This window comes from Salarias fasciatus, chromosome 2, assembly GCF_902148845.1.
Source record: "Salarias fasciatus chromosome 2, fSalaFa1.1, whole genome shotgun sequence".
Lineage (NCBI taxonomy): Eukaryota > Metazoa > Chordata > Actinopteri > Blenniiformes > Blenniidae > Salarias > Salarias fasciatus.
In genome coordinates, this window is record NC_043746.1 from 31342249 (window position 1) to 31364006 (window position 21758).

Here is a 21758-nt window from a genome sequence, read left to right on the forward strand (position 1 = left end):
GGTATCGGCCCCACTCCTCCAGCCTCGTTCTGAAAGCCCCCAGAGCCCTCCTCTCTTCTCCCATTTCCTGTCTTAATTACGCTCTCCTTTGTGCCTTCCAGCCCGCCCCCCCCCCCCATCCCTCCCTTCTCACTGTCTGTCCCTCACTCTTTTCTTCTGAACACATGACGACCTAAACTCTGAAGTTTGAGGTCTGTTGTGGACAGTGCTTGGCTGTCCCTCCCCCCACCCTCCCCCCTGCCCCCCTCCCCCCTCCGTCGTCTCCCCTCCTGAAAGGGAATACTGTGTTTTCGATTCATAAAAGGCTTGGCGCTGTCAACAGGACGAATCCACCGGGGCAAACCGTGGAAAACATGGTGGGAGCCGCAGCTACAGTTACTGCGAGAGGAAGAGGAGGAAGAGGAGGAAGAGGAGGGTGGCTGTGAGTGAAGGAGGCAGCTGGAAGGGATTACTGGCCACATTCAGAGGCAGCGCAATTACAAACATACCAAGTGCTAACTTGACTGTGGACGCAAGGTGAGGATGAGGAGGAGGAGGAGGATGAAGCTGATGATGAAGCTGAGGATATGAGATGAGCTGATAAGGATGAAATGTTGAGGATGATGATGATAATGAGAATGATGATGAAATGTTGAGGATGAGGATGAGGATGAAGACGATGATGAGGATGGAGATGAGGGTGTGAAGGATTATAGTTAGATGTAGAGAGGGATTACAATACGTTTAAGAGAGCAGTATTAGAGTGAGGTTTAGAGAGAGGAGCTGGGTTTAGAGAGAGGGGTTAGAGTGAGGTAAACCCTAAACCTAACAGTATTAGAGCTGAATAATATGACAAATCCCGATATTTCCTTGCTTGTTGTTTTCACCAGCACTCAGACAGGAAGGGGTTTGAGACTGGATGAATGGGTGAACCCAGTGAGCTCCTCTCCTGTGAGTAAAGCCGGTTTGTCACCGTACCGGCCCGGATCTAGTTACCGAGCCGGGGCGCTGAGGCGAGACCAGGAGAGGGTGACCTTGTGTGTGGAGAAATCTGACACAGCTTTTCACATGCAGGGTGGAGGATTCTCCTCCTCGTCTCGTTATCCTCTGCTAGTTGCTCCGGTGTCGATCACGTTCACCTTTCTGCATGTGCAGGAACATCAAGAAATGGGCGGCGCGGTGGAGAAGTGGCTGCTGTGCTCAGCTGCCGCCACTTTTTGAATTTGGACTGACTCAGAGTGTTTGCATGTTCTCCCTGAGGAGGTTTTGCCTCGTGTGAGGTTCATGGGGCTGGAGAATTTGGAAAAAAAGTGTCTGACGATCTTCTTTATTTCAATCAGTTTCAATGTAGATCACGACATAAGAGATCATTATTTCTGTCCATTTCGAATATTTCATTTTCATTTAACTGTTTATTTTCTGTCAGTGGTGAACATGACATGGTACGCTGCACAACTGTTTCAGATCATTTGGAAAAAGTAAATCAAGCTGTTTCTTCCAAAGAAAGACATTTTCCCTCTGCTGGGTGTCTGCCTGTCTCCTTCTGCCCGGGACACGCTGTAATTTAGTCTCTTGTCCGCTGAGAGCGTTCCTAAACCAGGTTAATCCTGAAGTTAGCTCTGGATGAGAAAACCAGGTTAATCCTAGAGTTAGCTCTAAAAGAGCAAACCAGGTTAATATTGAAGTTAATTCTAGAAGATAAAGCCGGGCTAATCTTGAAGTTAGTCATTGAAGGGGAACCAGGTTAATCCTGAAGTTAGCTGGTTGAGAAAAAGACAGGTTAATGTAAAAGTTAGCTCGAGAAACCAGGTTAATCTTGAAGTTAGCTAGACAAGAGAAAACCAGGTTCATCTTGATGTTAGCTATAGAAGAGAAAATCAGGTTAATCCTGAAGTTATCTGGATATACAAAAACCAAGTTAATCTTGAAGTTAGCTAGATAAGAAAAAACAAGGTTAATCCTGAAGTTAGCTGGATATGCAAAAACCAAGTTAATCTTGAAGTTAGCTGGATAGGAGAAAATCAGGTAATTGCTGAAGTTAACTTGATGAGAGAAAAAACTGTCTTTGCAGTACAGCCCTCACTGACACAGGGAGCATGCTTAGTGCTGTGCTAATAAGATGAATATTTATGGATCAGTGAGACTGATGAAGTAACAAAATGACACCTTCAGAGTTCTGTGGAATGTGGCTTGCCCACACCGACATGGTCCAAACTTCAATGATTAGTCATAATGAGATTTAAAAACTTCCAGAAAAACCATCAAAATGTGAAAAGGAAAAGTCCGATGACCACAACCAGTCCTTCAGATGAGAAACTCCAGTCCATCAGCTGAGCTGATGAGTGTGTTTGATCGGAAAATGTGACAAAAACATTTCAACACAAATAATCACATCATGAACTCTCATAACTTGTATTGCTCACTAATGAAGAAGAACAAGAAAGTTTCATTTCCTTTTTCAGCTTTCTTAAGCTTTGATGACTCACCCTGTTAACATGGACACACACACACACACACACACACACACACACACACACACACACAGGATGAGGGTAAACAAGCTAATGTTTAGATTTCACGGAAGTGGAAACTGATCTGGCCGAGTCGACTCTGTCACTCAGCAACGTGGCTGTTTATGTTTTTCTCCTCAGTAAGTATCTGCAAGTGGCAGCATATGTGATCATTCACCCTGTGTGTGTGTGTGTGTGTGTGTGTGTGTGTGTGTGTGTGTGTGTGTGTGTGTGTGTGTGTGTGTGTGTGTGTGTGTGTGTGTGTGTGTGTGTGTGTGTGTGTGTGTGTGTGTGTGTGTGTGTGTGTGCGAGACATTGTGATGATCCTGGTCAGAGTCTTCTTGATGGAGGAAGGCGGAGCTACAACTCACCACGATCACAGTGAAAACTCATTTTAAAGTCAGGATGTTAAGGTGCAGAAATTCTGCTGAATAGAAACATTGAGTGGAATAGAACAGAAAACCTTCATTAGTCCCAGAGGGAAACTCTTCAGAGCACCTGAGGCTGTTTTATCTTCTCCAGATTTTTGAGTGGTTTGAGCTCGTTCCCCCGATGGACACTTTCCCTCAGCTCCACTTCACAATGATCAGTTCATCAATCGGTCTGGCGATCCGTCCTACCATCGGTCCCTCGGCCGCTCTATCCATCCGCCTGTCTACCAGACAGTTCATTGGTCCGTCCAGTGGTCTGTCATCCATGTACCAATCTATCCATCATTTCATTGACCAGTCCCCCCCATTGGTCCGTCCGTTGGTCTGTCAAACTTTTCCATCCATTGGTCCGTCCATCGGTCCGTCGAACCGGTCCATTCATTGGTCTTTGGACTGATCCGTCTATTGATCGGTCCATTGGTCTGTCATCCAACGATAGGTCCGTCCATCTATCCATCATCTGGGCACTGGTCCGTCCATCGGTCCATCGAGCAGTCCATTGTCTATCAACAGTCCCGTCCATTGGTTCATCCATCGGTCTGTCATCCGGTCCGTCCATCGGAAGCGTCCTTTAACTTCCTGTTTTGCTAACCCTCCTTCTCCTCTCTGATTGGCTGTGGAACAACAACTTGTCTCTGATTGGTTGTGGGACAAGACATGTAGGCAGAGAGAGCATGTCTGACAGGGTATTGATCCAGTCATGATGCCATTCCTAGCCTGTGCTCATATCAGGTGTTATCTGACATTGATTTTAAAATTTCTATTCAGACTGAAAGCGGGAAATCAGCAACACTCGAGTCATTCAGGTCATCATGTCTCAAGTCAAGTTCCAAGTCTTTAACTTCCAAGTCCAAGTTGAGTCTCAAGTCTTTCAGTTCTTTTTTTCCAAGTCAAAACACAAGATTTCCAAACACTGAATCTGAAATGAAAACTTTTCAGACAGACAGTTTGACCTGTGTGTGTGTGTGTGTGTGTGCGTGCGTGTGTGTGTGTGTGCGTGCGTGCGTGTGTGCGTGCGTGCGTGCGTGCGTGCGTGCGTGCGTGCGTGCGTGCGTGCGTGCGTGCGTGCGTGCGTGCGTGTGTGCGTGCGCGCGCTGGGATCATCCTCGGTCTGGTGAATCTGTACAGAGCATGTCCATAAAGCTGAGAAGAACAGATGATTTTCTCCTAAACAAATGTGGCGTTCCTCAGATGTTTCCTGCTTGCCTCGGTGTAAAAGTGGAGCTGCTGACTGAGTGGCGGCTGTGTGGAGCAGGACAGCAGGGGGTTAACAGCAGCAGAGTTATTTGGTTCTTGGACATGGTGGCCTCGCCTGCCGGATGCGAGTTTGACTCAAGGGCAGAATCCAGAGTGAGAGCCTCTCATGTTTTTGACTGGCTGCCAGCTCGGCCCTCCCTCTGCTCTGATTTACTCTCTGTTTCTCTCCACTGGGCTCCTCCTCGGATCCCCTCCCACACCCAGATCAGAGCTGACATAAAGCAGGTCCGGTGGCCGTCCGAGGCGCCGGGCCTCCGACCGGCGCGTCGTGGAAAGACGCTGCTCCAGATCTGCTCGACAGGCTGCTTTCTGCTCTGCACCTCCTCTCGGTTCAGCAGTGGAGGAACTGGTGCAGAGGAGAGCCTCAGCAGCTCCTTTAACAGAACAAACACAGCCCTTCAAATGTGAGTTCAGAAGAACAAAGTGTTGATCAGTGACATGAAACTACCTGCTGTCGGATATGGTGGCAGATGCAGGAATCCTGCTTTGTGTAGAGGTGATCTGCAGTGTGACAACTTCCGTTCTCATAAGGGAAAGAAATGTGGTTCTTCAAGTGTTTCTCAACTTTCCATAAAGATGGAGAGATCCACTCTGAAGCACAGATTGACACCAGCTCATCTTTAGCAGTTAATCTGACTGGAATCACATGTGGAACTGAGGATTTTTATGTTTTTCTCAGCAGTATGTCCGCTCAGGGCTTAAAAATGTCCCGATCGGAACTGCAGATGTGGACCCCTCTGACCTCTGACCTTTCCTCTGGGCTTTATGTCCCGTCATCCCTGCAGCTGCAGGAGCTGAGGGTGGCCCGGCGCCGAGCGGCTGTGACTCACCCAGGCCTCTGAGGATTGCAGACCGACAGGTTAGGAGAGCACACGAGATGCCGTCTGGCGGGGAACCCAGTCGACCGGAGTCTCCTGAGGCCGGCTGCCGGTTCCTCCAGACGGCCCGCTGTCACGCTGCACGCCCACCAACCCCAACAACGAGGCGAATGTGCAAAGCAGCGGCCATGTTTTCGGAGATGTTCGTTCAGCTGCGGCGGGTCAAGCCTCTGTCTAAGAATCGGACACCTGCGCGGCGGGCCGGCGGGCTGTAAACAGTTCAGAGGCGTAGCTCAGAGCGGGTCAGGAATGTGCTCAGGAGCAACGCTCCGAGGAAGAAGATTCCCAGCATTCCTCAGTGGTTAAGGAGAGGTAGCAGCTCCTCAGATAGGAAGTCGTCTGTCATTAGGGGGTAATCACTTCTCCAGGAGGACTGCAATGCCTGGAATGATTACTGTTGTTATCGGCAGTGAAACTTGGCGCAGAGACAGCAGAGGTTTTTTTTTTTCTCTTTTTTCTGTTTTGATCAGTCTGACCAACCCGAGCTTTGCTTTGCATGATTTTTTTAAACCGCTCTCACCAACACGCAGAAAAAACAATTCTTCCATGTATGAATGGTTGGAATGTTGACGGAAAGCGGGTTGGTTTTTGTGGCCCCAGGGCTTTTCCGATCACTAATGGCTCGTGTCTAATGATACCTGTCATGTCGGTGGTGCAGCAAGGTGGATGCAATCCGTCATGCAGAGGATTCACCCCCCTGTCTCTGCTAGCTCTCTGGCTCCCAGCCTCTGATCTGCAGGATTTCATATTTCCTCTCCGTCTCTCCACTTCTGTTCATTGAGCCTTCAGGTGGAATGATGCCGATTCCAAAAAGATTAGATGTTTTTTTTTTTGTGGGTAGGGGGGTTGTTGTTTTCAAATGTTAGCAGTAGCAGTAGTCCCAGCAGCAGTGTCAGCAGTAGCAGTACCAGCAGCAGGAAGTGTACCTTGTTCACTGATAGGGTGGCCTCCAGCCAGAAGAGTTTTACAGTCTCAAAGTTGAGGTTATGGTCTGAAGAACCATGGTTCCCCTTGGAGCCTGAGCAGTGGCAGTACCAAAAGTGGAATTTGAAATGAAGAGATGAGGACAGGAGTCTAACCAGAAGTCCAACCAGAAGTCTAACCAGAAGTCTAACCAGAAGTCTAACCAGGAGTCTCACCAGGAGTCTCACCAGGAGTCTCACCAGGAGTCTCACCAGGAGTCTCACCAGGAGTCTTACTTGGAGTCTTCCCAGGAGTCTGAACGAAAGTCTCACCAGGAGTCTGAGCGAGAATCTCACCAGGAGTCTGAACGAGAGTCTTACCAGGAGTCTGAGCGAGAGTCTTACCAAGAGTCTTACCAGGAGTCTGAACGAGAGTCTTACCAGGAGTCTGAACGAGAGTCTTACCAGGAGTCTTACAAGGAGTCTGAACGAGAGTCTCACCAGGAGTCTTACTAAGAGTCTTACCTGGACATTTCAACACTACAGAGTCAAGCTTTCAGTTGACAGATGGTGTTTAGGATTTACTGGTTTCCTTGTTAACTGATGACTATAAACTGTTCATAACAGCAGATGTTAAAGAGAGTTAAAGAGAGACTCGCCAAAGCTGAAAGACTTTGAAAGTTCATTCTAATGAGGATAAACAAATGTTCACAAGGGCAGATAACAGTGTTTAACATGTTTAACTAACAGCAACAGCAGACGCTGGAGGAAGTCAGTCACTAGTTAACAGGGGAACCAGTTAATCTGAAACACTAAGAGATAAGCTATGGTACAGTGATTCCTCTGAAGAACAGACAGGTGTGCGGCTTCATCTCTGAACATCTGGAAGATGCGGACTGTTTGACACATGAATACTTATGGTAATGTTTGTGTTTATTTTATCTTTCTGATGTTACAAGTCGAGCATCACAGGTCAGAGTTTTACTGTGAAGAGGTCATGTGTAGCTTCCTGTGCTACTTGATTCTACTAGAGATGCTTTTATTTGACCAGATTATTTATGCAGCTTGTTTTGCTTTTTGACACTTGATCTATAATTCCCTTTTCTTTTAATTTAAACATTTTCACCAAGTTGTACTTTTATTTGAGATGTTTGTCTGGTGCTGCTGAATCTTGTTGATCACTGTCAAAAGCTGTTTAAAATGTGCTCTTGAATTTTTAAAGGTGCTGTAGGCACGATTTTGCTAGTCAATGCTAATTTTTCTGTGTTTTCTTTGGATTAAATGTTAGAGTATCCATTGATAATCCTTTAGAAGTGTAGCATAATTGCACTACCGCGAGGGCGCAGCGTTTCCATCTGTCTCTGTTCTGAGCTGAAAAGGAATCTCGACAGCTCCAGGTATCTTTGACCAATCAGAAGAGCCCCTGAGGCTAACCGTGATTGGTCGAGGGGCGTTCGTCACACGTTCTTGTGGGAGGGGCTTAACTTGCGTAAGGGCGTGATGTCAGAGAAAACAGGACAGGATTGGCTGTGCTGGGTTTCAAATCGCCATCTTAGATGGGTCAAATCGCCATCTTGCTTAGGTAAACCTAAGCAAGATGGCGGAGATGCGGAATCCTGCCTACAGCACCTTTAAATAAAACCACAGCAGTATTACAGAACGACAGTTATTTTGTCAGATAGTTTATTTCTTCCTCCAGGGAGCAGAATATCTGTTGCATGGTCACTGTGGTATTTTCAGATGTCAGTATTCATAAAATGATGTTGAAAGTAGCTTTTATCATTAACTAAAGAGAGGGAAACAGGAGGTATTGTATTGAAATCGACCGATACTCAAGGCTGTGGTATTGGTATCGAGCATCCCCACTTCTAATGATCTACAGTCGTTTGGTCTCAACGCACCGGCTCGTTGACCGGGAACGCTGTAAACCCGGTCCCGTCTGTCTTCTCTCTGGTCCACAGGCTCTGATGCGTCCCGGTCGCCTGGACCGAATCATCTACGTGCCTCTTCCAGACGCCGCCACCCGCAGGGAGATCTTTTCTCTCCAGTTTGGCAACATGCCCGTGGACGGAGACGTCTCGGTGGACGAGCTGGTGACTCGGACCAACAAGTACTCCGGAGCAGAGGTGAGCCGCGCTCTTCTCTTATCGGCTGCAGAGCAGACTGAAATCATTCAGTGGCTGATCTTATCAGCATGTGGTTAGAAAGCACTAGCCCCTCCCCCGGCAGGAACAATCCAGAGTCCGACTCTCCGGGCAGAGTCCCTGTTCAGCCTGTCCTGCTGAATGTGTGTGTTTTTACACACCTGGACTGATTTGCTCAAATCAAAACATTTCTTCAGATTTGCGGCTCTGAATTCACCTATCGATGGTGAACGGAGCCTTCACGCCGCTCCACGAGGCGGGCGGTGAGTGTGATCTGGATTGCAGAGATGTTCCTGTGCTTTTCCATGATGCCTGTGTGGCGTCTGCGCTGTGTCACAGAGCGCCGTCCTGGGCTCACAGGACTGCGAGCCGTCGCACAAACACTCTGTGAGTCACATGGCAGGAGAAGCAGCGAGCAGAACACAACGGAAGGAGCAGCGCCAGGCAGGGAGAAACCCTGAACCCTGCTTTCAGGAGTCTGAGCACACCTGGAGTCACCAGGGGGGCGTCGGTCCCGCACATGGACATCAGGGACATTAATTGGCATGACGTTCATGGACAGTTGGCAGACAATCATGAAGCTGACTGCCAATCAAAACACACACACACCTCCTACTGTATCTCTCTCTCTCTCTCTCTCTCTCTCTCTCTCTCTCTCTCTCTCTCTCTCTCTCTCTCTCTCTCTCTCTCTCTCTCTCTTTCTCTGTATATATATATATATATATATATATATATATATATATATATATATATATATCTTGATCTTTTTCATGGGTTACTCCAGATTTGATCCAGACTGGGGTTTTACTTGTTTTATTAGGATGAGGAGGAACCGGCCTCAGGGTGAAGAAGGACAGGGGGTCCTGGAACGGTCATGGAGGGGATCCTGGAAGGGTCTTGGAACCGGTCTTGTTTGGCCCCCCAGAAGTAGTCTTGGGAGGAGTCTTGGAAGATGTATGAAAGGGATCCAGGAAGACTCGTTGATGTGTCCTCGAAGGGTTTCTGGAAGGAGTCCTGGAAGTTATCTTGGAACGGGCTTGGGAAAGGGTCCTTTGCTGGGTCCTGGAAGCCCCCTCGAAGTAGTCCTAGGAGGGATCCTGGAGGTTTCTGGTAAGGAACCTTGAAAGGTTCTGGAGAGGTCCTGGAAGGTTTCTGGGCGGGATCCTGGAAGACTCCTTGAGGGGTCCTGGAAGGGTCCTTAAGGAATCCTGGAAAGGGTTCTGGAAGATTCCTCGAAGTTGTCTTTGGAGGGTCTTGGGAAGGAGTCCTTGGTGGCTCCTAGAAGCCCCCTCGAAGTAGTCCTATTAGGGATCCTGGAAGGCTTCTGGTAGGGAGCCTTGAAAGGTTCTGGAGGGGTTCTGGAAGGTCTCTGGATGGGAAACTGGAAGAGTCCTGTAAGGGGTCTTTAAAGGGTCCTAGGAGGGTATTGTAGGAGACCTAGAATAATCCTGGAAGGGTCCTGGAAGGTTTCCTGGGTCTTGAATCCTGGAAGGGTTCTGGAAGGTATTTGGGCTCACTACAGACTTCAGTTCAACATCTTCAGAAGGATCTGAGCTGGTTTTCTGGGTTTTCAGACCCTTCCTTCAAAGAGTTCTGGACCTAGAGCAGCTGTTGCTGCGATGCCAGCAAACATATATACAAAACATTTCTTCTGTGCTTGATACCAGAAGGGATTCGTCAGTTTTGCGGCTGCCGTTCCCTTCGGAGCCTGGTGGGGTCCCGGGCTGATCGGCACGGCCACGTGTCTGATTCTCTGGAGGCCAGTCTGAGGTTATCTGTGAGGCCCTCTCATATCCTGAAACCCCTCCGCTCCGCCCACCTCCACCCCGGAGCGGGCGTGCACCTGGAGCAGGTATGCAGTGAGAAACCAATCCCCCGCTATCAGGTGTTGAGCTCGACATCGGGGCTTCTGCTGTGGCGTCTCCGCCGAGGAATGGAGGTTCCAGCCCCAGGAAGACGGCGAGGCGAGCCACAGCGCGGCCGATAAGAGGAACAAACAGAGCTGCGTCCCACCTGAGCTCTATTCTGCTTTACATACCAGCGCCGCAGATCACCAGAGATTAGATGAAACCTGAAACCCCCCGATCTCCGAGGGGAAGTTCAGAAGAAAACAGGATCCAGGGAGCAGGGACGCTCTCAGAACTCCGCCAGACAAAGACAAGAAATGAGCAAGTAAACAGACGAGTCTGGATCTTCTGCTGCACATGCAGCTCTGTCTTGTTTACCAGAGCTTATCTCTGGGGGTCTCGGTACTGTCAGAGGGAGAACATCCCTGCTCTGGTCCGGCTCTGGAGGCTGGTCCCTGCAGAGTTTCCTGTTTGTGCCTCTGTGATGGACTTTAAGGTCAATAGACAAATAAAGTCTCAGATCTTATCAACATATAAAAAAGAAAACATGTTGCCAGAAGACGCTCAAGTTTGAAGTGAACTCAAACTTAAAAAATGGCGACCATTGGTCCTCATGTCCTCCTGTTTGGTCGTAAATCTGAGTCCCGGTGGATTTTATAAAGTGACTTTAAATGCTCGGTATGCTCAGCTCAATCCACAAAGCTTCAATATTACAACTGAAACATGACAATAACCATAAAGGAAGGATAACAGATGAGGATAAAACAAATAAAGAATACAGAAGGTGAAAGTGAAGCTTCATCCTGAGACTGAAACTGAAGCCCGAGAGTGAAACTGAAGGTGGAGACGGGAACTTGAGGCTGGACTCTGAAGCTGGGAACTGGAGGCTGAAGGTGAAGCTGAAGCTCTCAGGCATGTTTTCAGTCTGCAGTGGACAGTTTCTGTCAAAACGTGGTGCGTGGAGTTTTTGGAACAGCACTCCTCCATCAGTACATTAATCTGCTGTCGACTTCCAGGAGTTCTTGATAACTTCAACCAAAACGTCAGCAGAATGTTCTGGAGACTGTAAAGCTAGCCAGATGGATCCAGCTCGGAGAAGTCTCTCCTGCTCGCAGACACATCCAGACCTTTAACCGCCTCGATCCCTGAAGCTTCCCTTCTTGGGAAATGTGTGTGGTTCTCTGGAAAAGGGAGGCGGGATTAAGAGGAGGAGGGGTGGAGGAGGTCGGGGGTCACTCAGGTATTATCAGCTTGTTAAACTCACCTGTCTTCCTACCTGCCAGAGTGACACCTGGTTTTCCAGCCCTGCACCCCCCACCAGCCTTCAGCCCTCCTCCACCCCCCCCACCAGCCCTCCACCAGCCGTCAGCCCTCCTCCACCCCTCCACCAGCGCTCCTGCAGAGAATCGCTCCTGGCTCTCCGTCAGCAGCTCGTCACTCCTCCACACAGAAGCACTATTTGATCCAGTAATCGGCGTGTTGTCACGCAGAAGAAGAGGAGGAAGAGGACGGTTCCTGGAGGAAGGTGTGATGCTGCGCCGCTGATCAAGCCCTGACAGGAACAGAGCTGGAGGATTTATCGCCCTGTCACATGCTGAAAGTCAGCGCTCGGTCGTGTTTGCAGCCTCGTTAAAAACCTGGAGCTCTTTCAGCTTCCTCCATATCGGATATCAGCTCTCACCCTGTTATATACCTCGTCCGCTTAGCCGCGGGTAGTCCTGCTCCAGCCGGATTCGGACCCGAGGTCTTTTGAGAGGCTGATCCCGTTTTTGTTGCTTCGATTCTGGATCACTTATCAGCACAAGTCTGATGTCTGAAAAGTGAAACGGACAGAAAAGGAATCTCAGATCAATTAAAAACATGTCTCTATTGATTCTCCAACCAAAACATCTGGACAGACTGTGATCACTGCTAATAATCCACTCAAAGTGTTTGGTACCAACCAGCACTCGGAGGCCAAATGATGCCTTCAGGGACAGAAACCAGAGGACATTCTGAAATGATGCCTTCAGGGACAGGAACGAGATTGCATTCTGAAATGATGCCTTCAAAGACAGGAGCAAGTAGGTGTTCTAAAACGATGTGTTCAGGTACAGGAACGAGACGACGTTCTGAAATGATGCCTTCAGGGACAAGAACGAAACAACGTTCCGTAATCATGCCTTCAGGGACAGGAACAGAAACGAGACAACGTGCTCAATTGATGCCTTCAGGGGCAGGAACGAGAAGACGTTCTGAAATGATGCCTTCAGGGACAGGAAAGAGACGACGTTCTGGAATGATGCCTTCAGGGACAGGAAAGAGACGACGTTCTGGAATGATGCCTTCAGGGACAGGAAAGAGACAACGTTCTGGAATGATGCCTTCAGGGACAAGAACGAAACGACGTTCTGGAATGATGCCTTCAGGGACTGGAATTAGATGATGTTCTGGCAGTACAGCTTCCCAGTGAGGATCTAACCAGGACAGCTGCTGGACAGCAACGCTGGAGTGAAAGCTCTGCTGGTGAGGGATGATGTGCTGAAAAGCTGTTTGGCTGTTTTCCTTCCAAACCATCAGACTTCAGGTGAAACGTCAAACCACTGCACCACTGAACCGTCACGAAGCCTCAGTGTGTTTCACCGATGATTTTATCTCCAGCTGTTTGGTCCAGAGGAGTCTGGAGCGGCTCTGCAGGACGTCCTGCAGCTTTGGTGAAGTGGTTCAACATCTTTCAGGCATCAAACACGCCGTCTTCCCCGTGTCCGAGCTGTGTTCTGCACTTCTTTTGGAAAACAGCAGCTTAGTGTGTCACTTTTTAGAAATACTAGCTCCGTCTCCAGAGGATGTCTGGAAGCTGCTGCGCGGTGTTTGATTGACAGGCGACCTCCATTAAGCCAAGAGCAGAAACGCCACAGAAACGACCTCCGGGCAGAGGTCAACAAGATGTGGAGAGAAGAGAAGCGCGGCAGGATTTCTCCCCGGGATGTTGATCAGAGGACGGTGTCGGGAGCCGGCCTCGTTTCCCTGATGGCTCGTCCTGCGGCTCTCGGCGCTCCCTCAGTATCTCCGTGCTCTGTGACCGGCTCCGACCTCCACGGCGCCGTTGGGTCCGAGCCCAGGTGTCTGAGACTCTTGGCTGGCGTCCCTTCAAATTCACTGCCGCATTGTTTTCTGGACTCACACTCTGGCAGCGGCGAGTCTTTTCCAAAGCAGGACGTACAAATCAGGCAGATCAGCGGCGGGTCCTGACGTCAATGTGCCGCCTGCGGTGCTTAATATTTCCTCTCTGCTGCAGCCTGTCAGTAAACGAACCGCCGGAGTCTCCTGGCCAGCGTCTTTATTTATATCCATATCGCAGCGTCCACAGCCAGCCGCACCGAGCGCTTTAAAACACCCAGAGAATGAAGGAGCGTCCAGCCTCTTCTGAGCACAGCAGCCGCTTTTCACATGACTTTCTGAAAGGCTTGTTTGGCCGAGCTTCATGAGACAAACGTTGACGGTGTAACGAGGGTGGGGTTCGAACCAGCAGCTCAGTGTGCTGCTGTAAAACCGTGTGACCAGAGGTGACTCCTGTAGAGTCATGTGACCAGAGGTGACTCCTCATTGTGACTCTCGGACGTGGAGTCAAACCATTTAGTCTGGTGGAAGCTGCTGACTGACTGACTGACTGACTGTTGGTTGGACTGACTCACTGACTGACTGACTGACTGACTGGCTGGCTGACTGACTGACTGACTGGCTGACTGACTGACTGGCTGACTGACTGACTGACTGGCTGACTGACTCCTGACTGACTGACTGACTGACTCCTGACTGACTCCTGACTGACTGACTGATTCCTGAATGACTGACTGACTGACTCCTGACTGACTGACTGATTCCTGAATGACTGACTGACTGACTGACTGACTGACTGACTGATTCCTGAATGACTGACTGACTGACTGACTGGCTGACTGACTGACTCCTGACTGATTCCTGGCTGACTGGCTGACTCCTGACTGATTCCTGAATGACTGACTGACTGACTCCTGACTGACTGACTGACTGACTCCTGACTGACTCCTGACTGACTGACTGATTCCTGAATGACTGACTGACTGACTCCTGACTGGCTGACTGACTGACTCCTGACTGACTCCTGACTGAGTGACTGATTCCTGACTGACTGACTGACTGACTCCTGACTGACTGACTGACTCCTGACTGACTGGCTGACTGGCTGACTGACTGACTCCTGACTGACTGACTCCTGACTGACTTACTGACTGACTCCTGACTGACTGATTCCTGAATGACTGACTGACTGACTGACTGACTGACTCCTGACTGACTGACTGATTCCTGAATGACTGACTGACTGACTGACTGACTGACTGATTCCTGAATGACTGACTGACTGACTGACTGACTGACTGACTCCTGACTGACTGATTCCTGAATGACTGACTGACTGACTGACTGACTGACTCCTGACTGACTGACTGATTCCTGACTGACTGACTGACTCCTGACTGACTGATTCCTGAATGACTGACTGACTGACTGACTGACTGACTCCTGACTGACTGACTGATTCCTGAATGACTGACTGACTGACTGACTGACTCCTGACTGACTGACTGATTCCTGACTGACTGACTGATTCCTGAATGACTGACTGACTGACTGACTGACTGACTGACTGACTCCTTGTAGCACTAGACTGAAACTTCCTTCTTGTGATGCTTTGTTTTGCAGCAGCTTGTTTACGACAATTACAAAGTGCAGTGAGTTCAATCAAAATAACACACACACACACACACACACACACACACACACACACACATACACACACACACACCACGGGGAGTAACAGCTGCTCGCAGGAAGACACATGGTTTCCTCTTCACACCTGTTGAGCTTGACGCCGCTCCTCCTCCGGCTGTCTGCCGTCTGTTTGTTGTCGTCACCGAGGAAACGGTGGATTTCAGTCCGTCTGCGTTCTCCGTCGCTCTTTAGAGGAACTGGTGGAGGCTCCGGGTGGAGCTAATGTAGAGACAGCGGTAAGGAGGAAGAGAGCATCTACACCTGAAACACCTCCACCTACTAACCTCCACCTCCTCCACCCTCTCCTCGGTGCCTCTTAAATGAGGCTCATGAACAGAGTCTTTTCCTGATTGGGGTTCGGGTGGAGGCCTGCTGGAGGTCAGTGATCACTGAGGGAAATGACTCCAACTGGCCCCGGCTGAACATTTTCTCTGTAAATATAGCCGCTGTGGTTTAGGAGAACATGGAGAGCACCAATTTAACTGTTCCTGTGAAACCCGAGCCCTCCACGGCTCCGCCGCCTTGTTTCCTTTGGACGTCGCGAGAAGAGCGAACGTGTCCAACGCAGAAAAGATGGAAAGAACTGGACAGAGAACATGAGTAGAAATAAAACACAGGAAGGAGTGTGAGGAGAAACGCCAGAGTTGTAAAGAGAGAAAAGAGAGGAGGAAGGGAATTTAGGAAAAAGGACAAACAAGAGAAAAAAATCAGGTTACGTTTCCCACAAGACAACCCTTTAACATCCAGATTATAGAGCGTCTTCCTCCTCTCGTCCAGATTATAGAGCTAATGCTCATGCTAACACCACAGTGATACATTAATAAAACAGTATTTAATTAGGGACACAGATGAAGCTACTTCCAGCTGCTCTGAGCAAAGAGTGCACAAACATCTAAGTAATCAAAGCAGCAGCTATAAAAGCGACTCCAGTTCTTTGTTTCAGGAGTAACTGTGATCATTTATCACACACACACACACACACACACACACACACACACACCCCTCCGGTGTGGGTGTGTTTAGTAAATATGCCATCTCTGCCCTGGTCTGAGGAGAATGTGGAGCTTTCATTGGTCTGATCGGCGGGGGTGGGGGGGGGGGGGGGCGCTTTCCCCCGCCACACTGTCACACACACAACCTGGAGTGTGTGTAGCCGGGATGCAGGTGTTCCCCCACACGGGTCTTTCCAAAACATTTCCAAAACAACACACACTCCTGAGAGGAACGCCTGGTGGAGGAAGGTTCCTCCCCTTTCCCCAGGAGGATCCGAAGGTTCTAGAAGGTGGAAGTTGTTGAAGCAGGTCCAGACTGGAGGACTGCTCTGGTCTAGACTGGAGGACTGCTCTGGTCTAGACTGGAGGACTGCTCTGGTCTAGACTGGAGGACTGCTCTGGTCCAGACTGGAGGACTGCTCTGGTCCAGACTGGAGGACTGCTCTGGTCCAGACTGGAGGACTGCTCTGGTCTAGACTGGAGGACTGCTCTGGTCTAGACTGGAGGACTGCTCTGGTTCTGACTGGAGGACTGCTCTGGTCCAGACTGGAGGACTGCTCTGGTCCAGACTGGAGGACTGCTCTGGTCCAGACTGGAGGACTGCTCTGGTCTAGACTGGAGGACTGCTCTGGTTCTGACTGGAGGACTGCTCTGGTTCTGACTGGAGGACTGCTCTGGTTCTGACTCCTCTGGTCCAGACTGACCCCCAGATGTTGGGTCACTGGTAGGTTCTGGTTCCAGGTGTTCCTTGTCCTACTTCCAGTCCTTTGAGGCTCTTTATCCACTTTGTGTGTCGGTCTGGAAGAACCTGGTCCCACTGGGAGGTCAGGATCTGTACTCCATAGTGTTCTTGGTCATGGTGCAGCGGATCGCTCTGTTCCCTCAGCTCCAGAACAGAGGACTGTTTCTTTCTGCGTGCAGTCTGCAGGTTCTCTGAGGAACGTGTTCTGGGTACTTGTTGAGTCCTCGGTGGACGGGTGGTGCTGACGGAGGCTTCTCATGGTCGTCCTCTCTGGACTTGCGCTGCGGGACGGGTTCCGTGTGAGGAGAGTCAAGAGCAGCTTTCACCTCCTCCAGCAGGACTGCGTCTCTGAAACGGGGGTTTGATGTTTAGTCTGGAGGTTCTCGTCCGTCAGCTGGGTGGATGCAGCTGTCAGGACGGGTGGGGTTGCATCATCTGGTCCTTCCTGCCTCCGCTCCCCTGACAAAACCCGGCAGCTCCAGCTGTTCTGAGCCGAGAGCAGTGTTCTCTTTTCGGTCATCGGGGTTCAGGTGGAGTTGTGGCGGGGCCTGTTTGTCACTGCAGACCCTGGATCCTCTTCCTGCTGTAAACCGGGACCGAAGGTCTGACGGATCCCAGCGGAGACGGGATCGCCAGAATAAGAGACGGTGTTGTTTCTGCTCGCGGCGACTTCAGAAGCTGAAACGTGTTTGTTTAGCAAACATCCTCCTGTTTGCTCCAAGCTCCTCCCGAGAGCTCAGCGTCAGCAGGCAGGAAAATATGGATCTGAACCGTGTGCCCAAGTGCCCATGTGCCTGCACGGTGGCAGCGGTGTCCACACAGGCCCAACATGTTTAAACCGCAGTGTGTGTGTGTGTGTGTGTGTGTGGAGGTTTTGTGGGGGGTGGGGGCGTGGTGAAGCCGGGGGCTGACGGGGGCTCGCTGCTGTAAATGTGGCCATTTGTGCGCCGTGGGTGGAGGCGGGTGGAGGCTGGATGCAGCCGGCGGCAGACACAGGGCTGGATTGATGGTAAACACACTCCGGGTCCAGTGGATCTGCTGCACTAACAGGCCCTGCATTAAGCCGTCTGATTCGCTCACTGAGCGTCTTTGTTGAAGTCGGAAGCGAAAAGTCCAGCAGACAGATTTGACCTGAGATGTTGGTATGTGCTGCCAGCAGCCCCCCTCCTCCCCCTCCACCCCTCCACCCCTCCACCCCGCCACCCCGCCACCTTCAGGGGGAGTTATTTTGGTGGTGGTGAACAGGTTGTCTCATGTTGTGTTCAGCTCAGATTCATGTGAAGCTTCAGAAACAGAAGGTCTCATCCTTCTGTTCTCTGTCTGATGGGAGTGTCCTCATCCTGTCTTCAACCTGTCCACATTCTGTCCACATCCTGTCGTCGTCCTCATATCCTCTTATTCATATTCTGTTATTCTTTGTTACATCGTCTCATGTTTTGGGGCTGCGGGGCTCTTACAGTTCTAGCTGGAGTCATGAACGTGTTGAGCAGGTCTCAGTCCATATGCCTGATGGGAAACCCTCCTGGAGACTGAACCCCTCTGCAGACTGAACCCCTCTGCAGACTGAACCCCTCTGCAGACTGAACCCCTCTGGAGACTGAACCCCTCTGCACACTGAACCCCTCTGCAGACTGAACCCCTCTGGAGACTGAACCCCTCTGCACACTGAACCCCTCTGGAGACTGAACCCCTCTGGAGACTGAACCCCTCTGCAGACTGAACCCCTCTGGAGACTGAACCCCTCTGCACACTGAACCCCTCTGCAGACTGAACCCCTCTGCAGACTGAACCCCTCTGCAGACTGAACCCCTCTGGAGACTGAACCCCTCTGCAGACTGAACCCCTCTGGAGACTGAACCCCTCTGCAGACTGAACCCCTCTGCAGAGTGAACCCCTCTGCAGACTGAACCCCTCTGCAGAGTGAATCCGGCCCGTGTTGTTTACCCGCCGGAGTGCTGCTGCTCATTGGTTGAAACAGGAGAAGGGGGTAAAGCAGGCCTCACATCCTGACATGTGCAGAGCACCTGTCCACAGCCAGCTCCCTCTGTGTCTGAACACTCCTGCAGCTTCATCCTCATCTTCACTGCTTCTGCTTTTGTTCCTCGGACTACATTTCATTATGAACATGGACTCTAAAGCTGTCCAGTTTCTCTGATTCACACAAGTTGTTTCTTCCCCTCATATGTTCTGTGACAGCATTAAATTTTCACTTTGCAACAGTTGCATTGCTGGCTGGTCTTAATGTTGTGGCTGTTAGTGGAAGCTGGAGTGTGGGTTAGCGAGGCGGCGCTCCAGAGAGCAGAGGAGCGTCTCGCTGCTCTTCCTGTTGTCAGCCAGACAGGAAGTTCAGTGACCGGCAGCTCTTCGGTCCACTGAACATTTCCAGCAGACACACTCTGCTCCACATGCCTCTTTCTGCCCGTCAATATTCCAGCGCCGGCCGCGGCTCGCCGGCGCCCGTCCCACTGACCTGCCGTCACGGCTGGGGAGGAGCCTGGCTCTGCAGGCCCCGCAGAACCAGGACGGAGGCTCAGAGCCTGGAAATCTGGACCATTTACTCAACAGGCCTTCACACGTTTCAGTGGAAAGATTTCTGCGTTTTCGTATCAGAAATGTTTCGTGTTTACACAATGTGTTGAAGACAAAGTCCGTTTGGAAACACTGAGAACTGTAGTTACCTTGTTGGGCCAGCAGTGGGTGCTGTTTGTCCCAGGAGGACCGGGACCAGAGGCAGAGTTTCCAGCATGGGTGTGGATTCGGAGTGTTTTCCTGTATTTCGTTAGTTTTATTAAAGTGTAACTTTCAGTAATTCCACTGCTTCAGTACCACTTCCTGTCTCATGTTTCGGGTTAAATCTCAGACTGTTTCTGCTCGATGCACCAGCGCTCTTCTGCAGCGCCGTTCATTATGCGGTGCGACTTCGTCTTTTCGTCTTTGGCTTCCGTTTCGTTTCCGCTGCTGCCTCAAACCTCGTCTGCTCACCAGTCACGATGAAGTTTTCCTCTCGGTCAGGTCTGAACTGAACGAGTTCTTCCTCTGCTGTCCAGGAAGTGGTGTTGATGGATCCGGGTCTGTGTGTTTTTCCTGTTCCAGATCGCCGCGGTCTGCAGGGAAGCCGCCCTGCTGGCCCTGCAGGACCACATCCACGCTCAGCACATCCAGGCCGCACACTTCCAGCGAGCCCTGGACACCGTGAAGCCCCGCATCCCCGACTCGCTCCTGCAGTCCTACACCCGCTATCAGCAGCAGCACGGAGGCCTGGGCTTCTTCTGACCCCCCTGAACCTGTCCAACCCCCCAGCCCCACGAGCACCGCAGGATTTTGGTTTTCAGTTCATGTGAAGAACAATAAAGTAGTTTGTTTAATGAACTTTTCTGTTCGTGGACTTCATTTCTGTTTTAATTCTCTTTAATTCATAATAGAATATAAATAAACTTTAACAAGATTTCAAAAACCTCGTAAACACCTGATCCAGAATGAAAACGACTCAATTAGACTTCATTCAGCATAAAGTATCTGGTTTGTTCCGATTGTAAAGCTGGATTAAATAATACCACATCATGTAAACTGGATTAATAAATAAATTCTTAACATGCAAACAGGATTAAATAATCCATCTTTATTTAGATTGGATTAAATCATCCCTCACCATGTAAACTGGATTAAAGACTCCTCATCAGGTAAGCTGTCATTTAGCGTTAAATTTCTACCGCTCCTTCTCTTGTCCGGTCGCCATGATGCTCAAATTCCAAGATGGCCGCCCGAAGCGAACGTTAGACTCGAACGGAGACGATTTATTTAACAGAAGAAATGGAAATGATGGAAAGAGTGGCCGGCGGAAGTTATGACGTTTTTAAAGCTGTAGCGGAGAAAAAAAAAACAGGAAGTGGAGTTTGTTTACTTCCTGGAAACGTCACTTCCTCCCCGTCCAATCAGAACCCTTCACAACCTCCACATCTCAAGAGGATTTTTTTTTTTTTTTATCATAAGTTGAACATTAATTTTTCACAAAAAAAAAAAAAAAATCTGGCAGCTTTTCCAGATACCTGAAGGTCCTCATCAAACAATTCGATTCCATGTGGAAACATCCAAATAAGTATTTAGAACCCCCCCCCCCCCCCCCCCCCCCCCCCCCCCCCCCCGCACAACCACTGAAATAAAGATAAAATATATGATGGTTCCCAAAACCGGGTTTGGTGATCCGCTGCTGGAATCCAGCCATGGCTGCTCTCTTCAGCACACCCAGCCATGAAATCCAGCTGATTGAGGGACGGTGAGACTCGTGAGCAGTGAGAGCGGATCCAGAGACCCTCTGCCCCCCCCCCCACCCGCACCCCCACCCCGACCTGCCGCTCCGCCACCCCACCTCTTCTGTCCAGGCAGCACTGTGACTCCTGTACGCCTCCTGCTCCAAAGCACGTGCTGACCCGAGATGACACCCTGCTCATTCATCTATTGATTTTTCCATCTGAATGGGAGAAACTGACTTTGTGCTGAACTTCCTTTTCTCATGGATCCGGATGTAGCGCATCCGCGACACCAATCAAACCAGACAGTCAGGAACAGAGGGGGAGGGGGGGAGGAGGGGGAGTCTCCCCCCTCAGGCCCTGCAGGCTGCTTTTTTCTTAAGGTGGTCCCAAAAACAACCCCACTGCCCGCCCTCCCCCCTCCGCCGCGTGCTCCTCCACTGATGCGTCTTTACGCACAGAAGTGTCCGAGACACTATTGAAAAGATTCACTTTTTATTCCAGCTTGAATCAAACACTTCTTATTTCACAGCTATTATTATTATTATTATTATTATTATTATTATTATTATTATTATTTCTACATTTAATTTATTTCCACACGTTTGTTTTCCAGGTTTATTATTTTTGACCCATTCCAAGCTTTTTGATGGCTTCAGACAGAATGTTGATGGAAATGTGCATTAATGTTTTAAAATGATAATCTGTCATAAAATAGAATACTGGTTTGAGTGTTTCCTAAAAATCGTCGTTTTATATCTGAACAGATAAAGAGATGTTTTAAAGCCTTCTCTCGCCAGTGACAGCTCGTCCTGTACACACACACACACACACACACTCCTCTTGCATCATGTTCTTCTTCACTTTATGATCGGGGACCCACAGGAGCGGAAACGGCGGGTTTTTTTCCGTCCCGGAGCCTCATGAGCGCGCACGGGCCGTTCCACCTTAACTGGAGCGCACATCTCTATCGGCCGGCCTTCCACATCTGCCCAATGAATCAGGAACGGATGCGATGTATCCTTTTTCAGTGCGCTG

The 21758-nt window shown here is 49.9% G+C and overlaps 1 protein-coding gene across 1 annotated transcript in view; it reads left to right on the plus strand.

Annotated features, from left to right (window-relative positions):
* Positions 1 to 19839, plus strand: part of LOC115399181 (ATPase family protein 2 homolog) — a 59146-nt gene extending 39307 nt beyond the window's left edge. Inside the window, exons 16-17 of the mRNA XM_030106423.1 lie at positions 7919 to 8083; positions 19567 to 19839. Of these exons, the coding sequence (XP_029962283.1) occupies positions 7919 to 8083; positions 19567 to 19746 (345 nt within the window). The 3' untranslated portion in view covers positions 19747 to 19839. The remainder of the gene's footprint in view (positions 1 to 7918; positions 8084 to 19566) is intronic.
* Positions 19840 to 21758: the final 1919 nt, after the last annotated feature.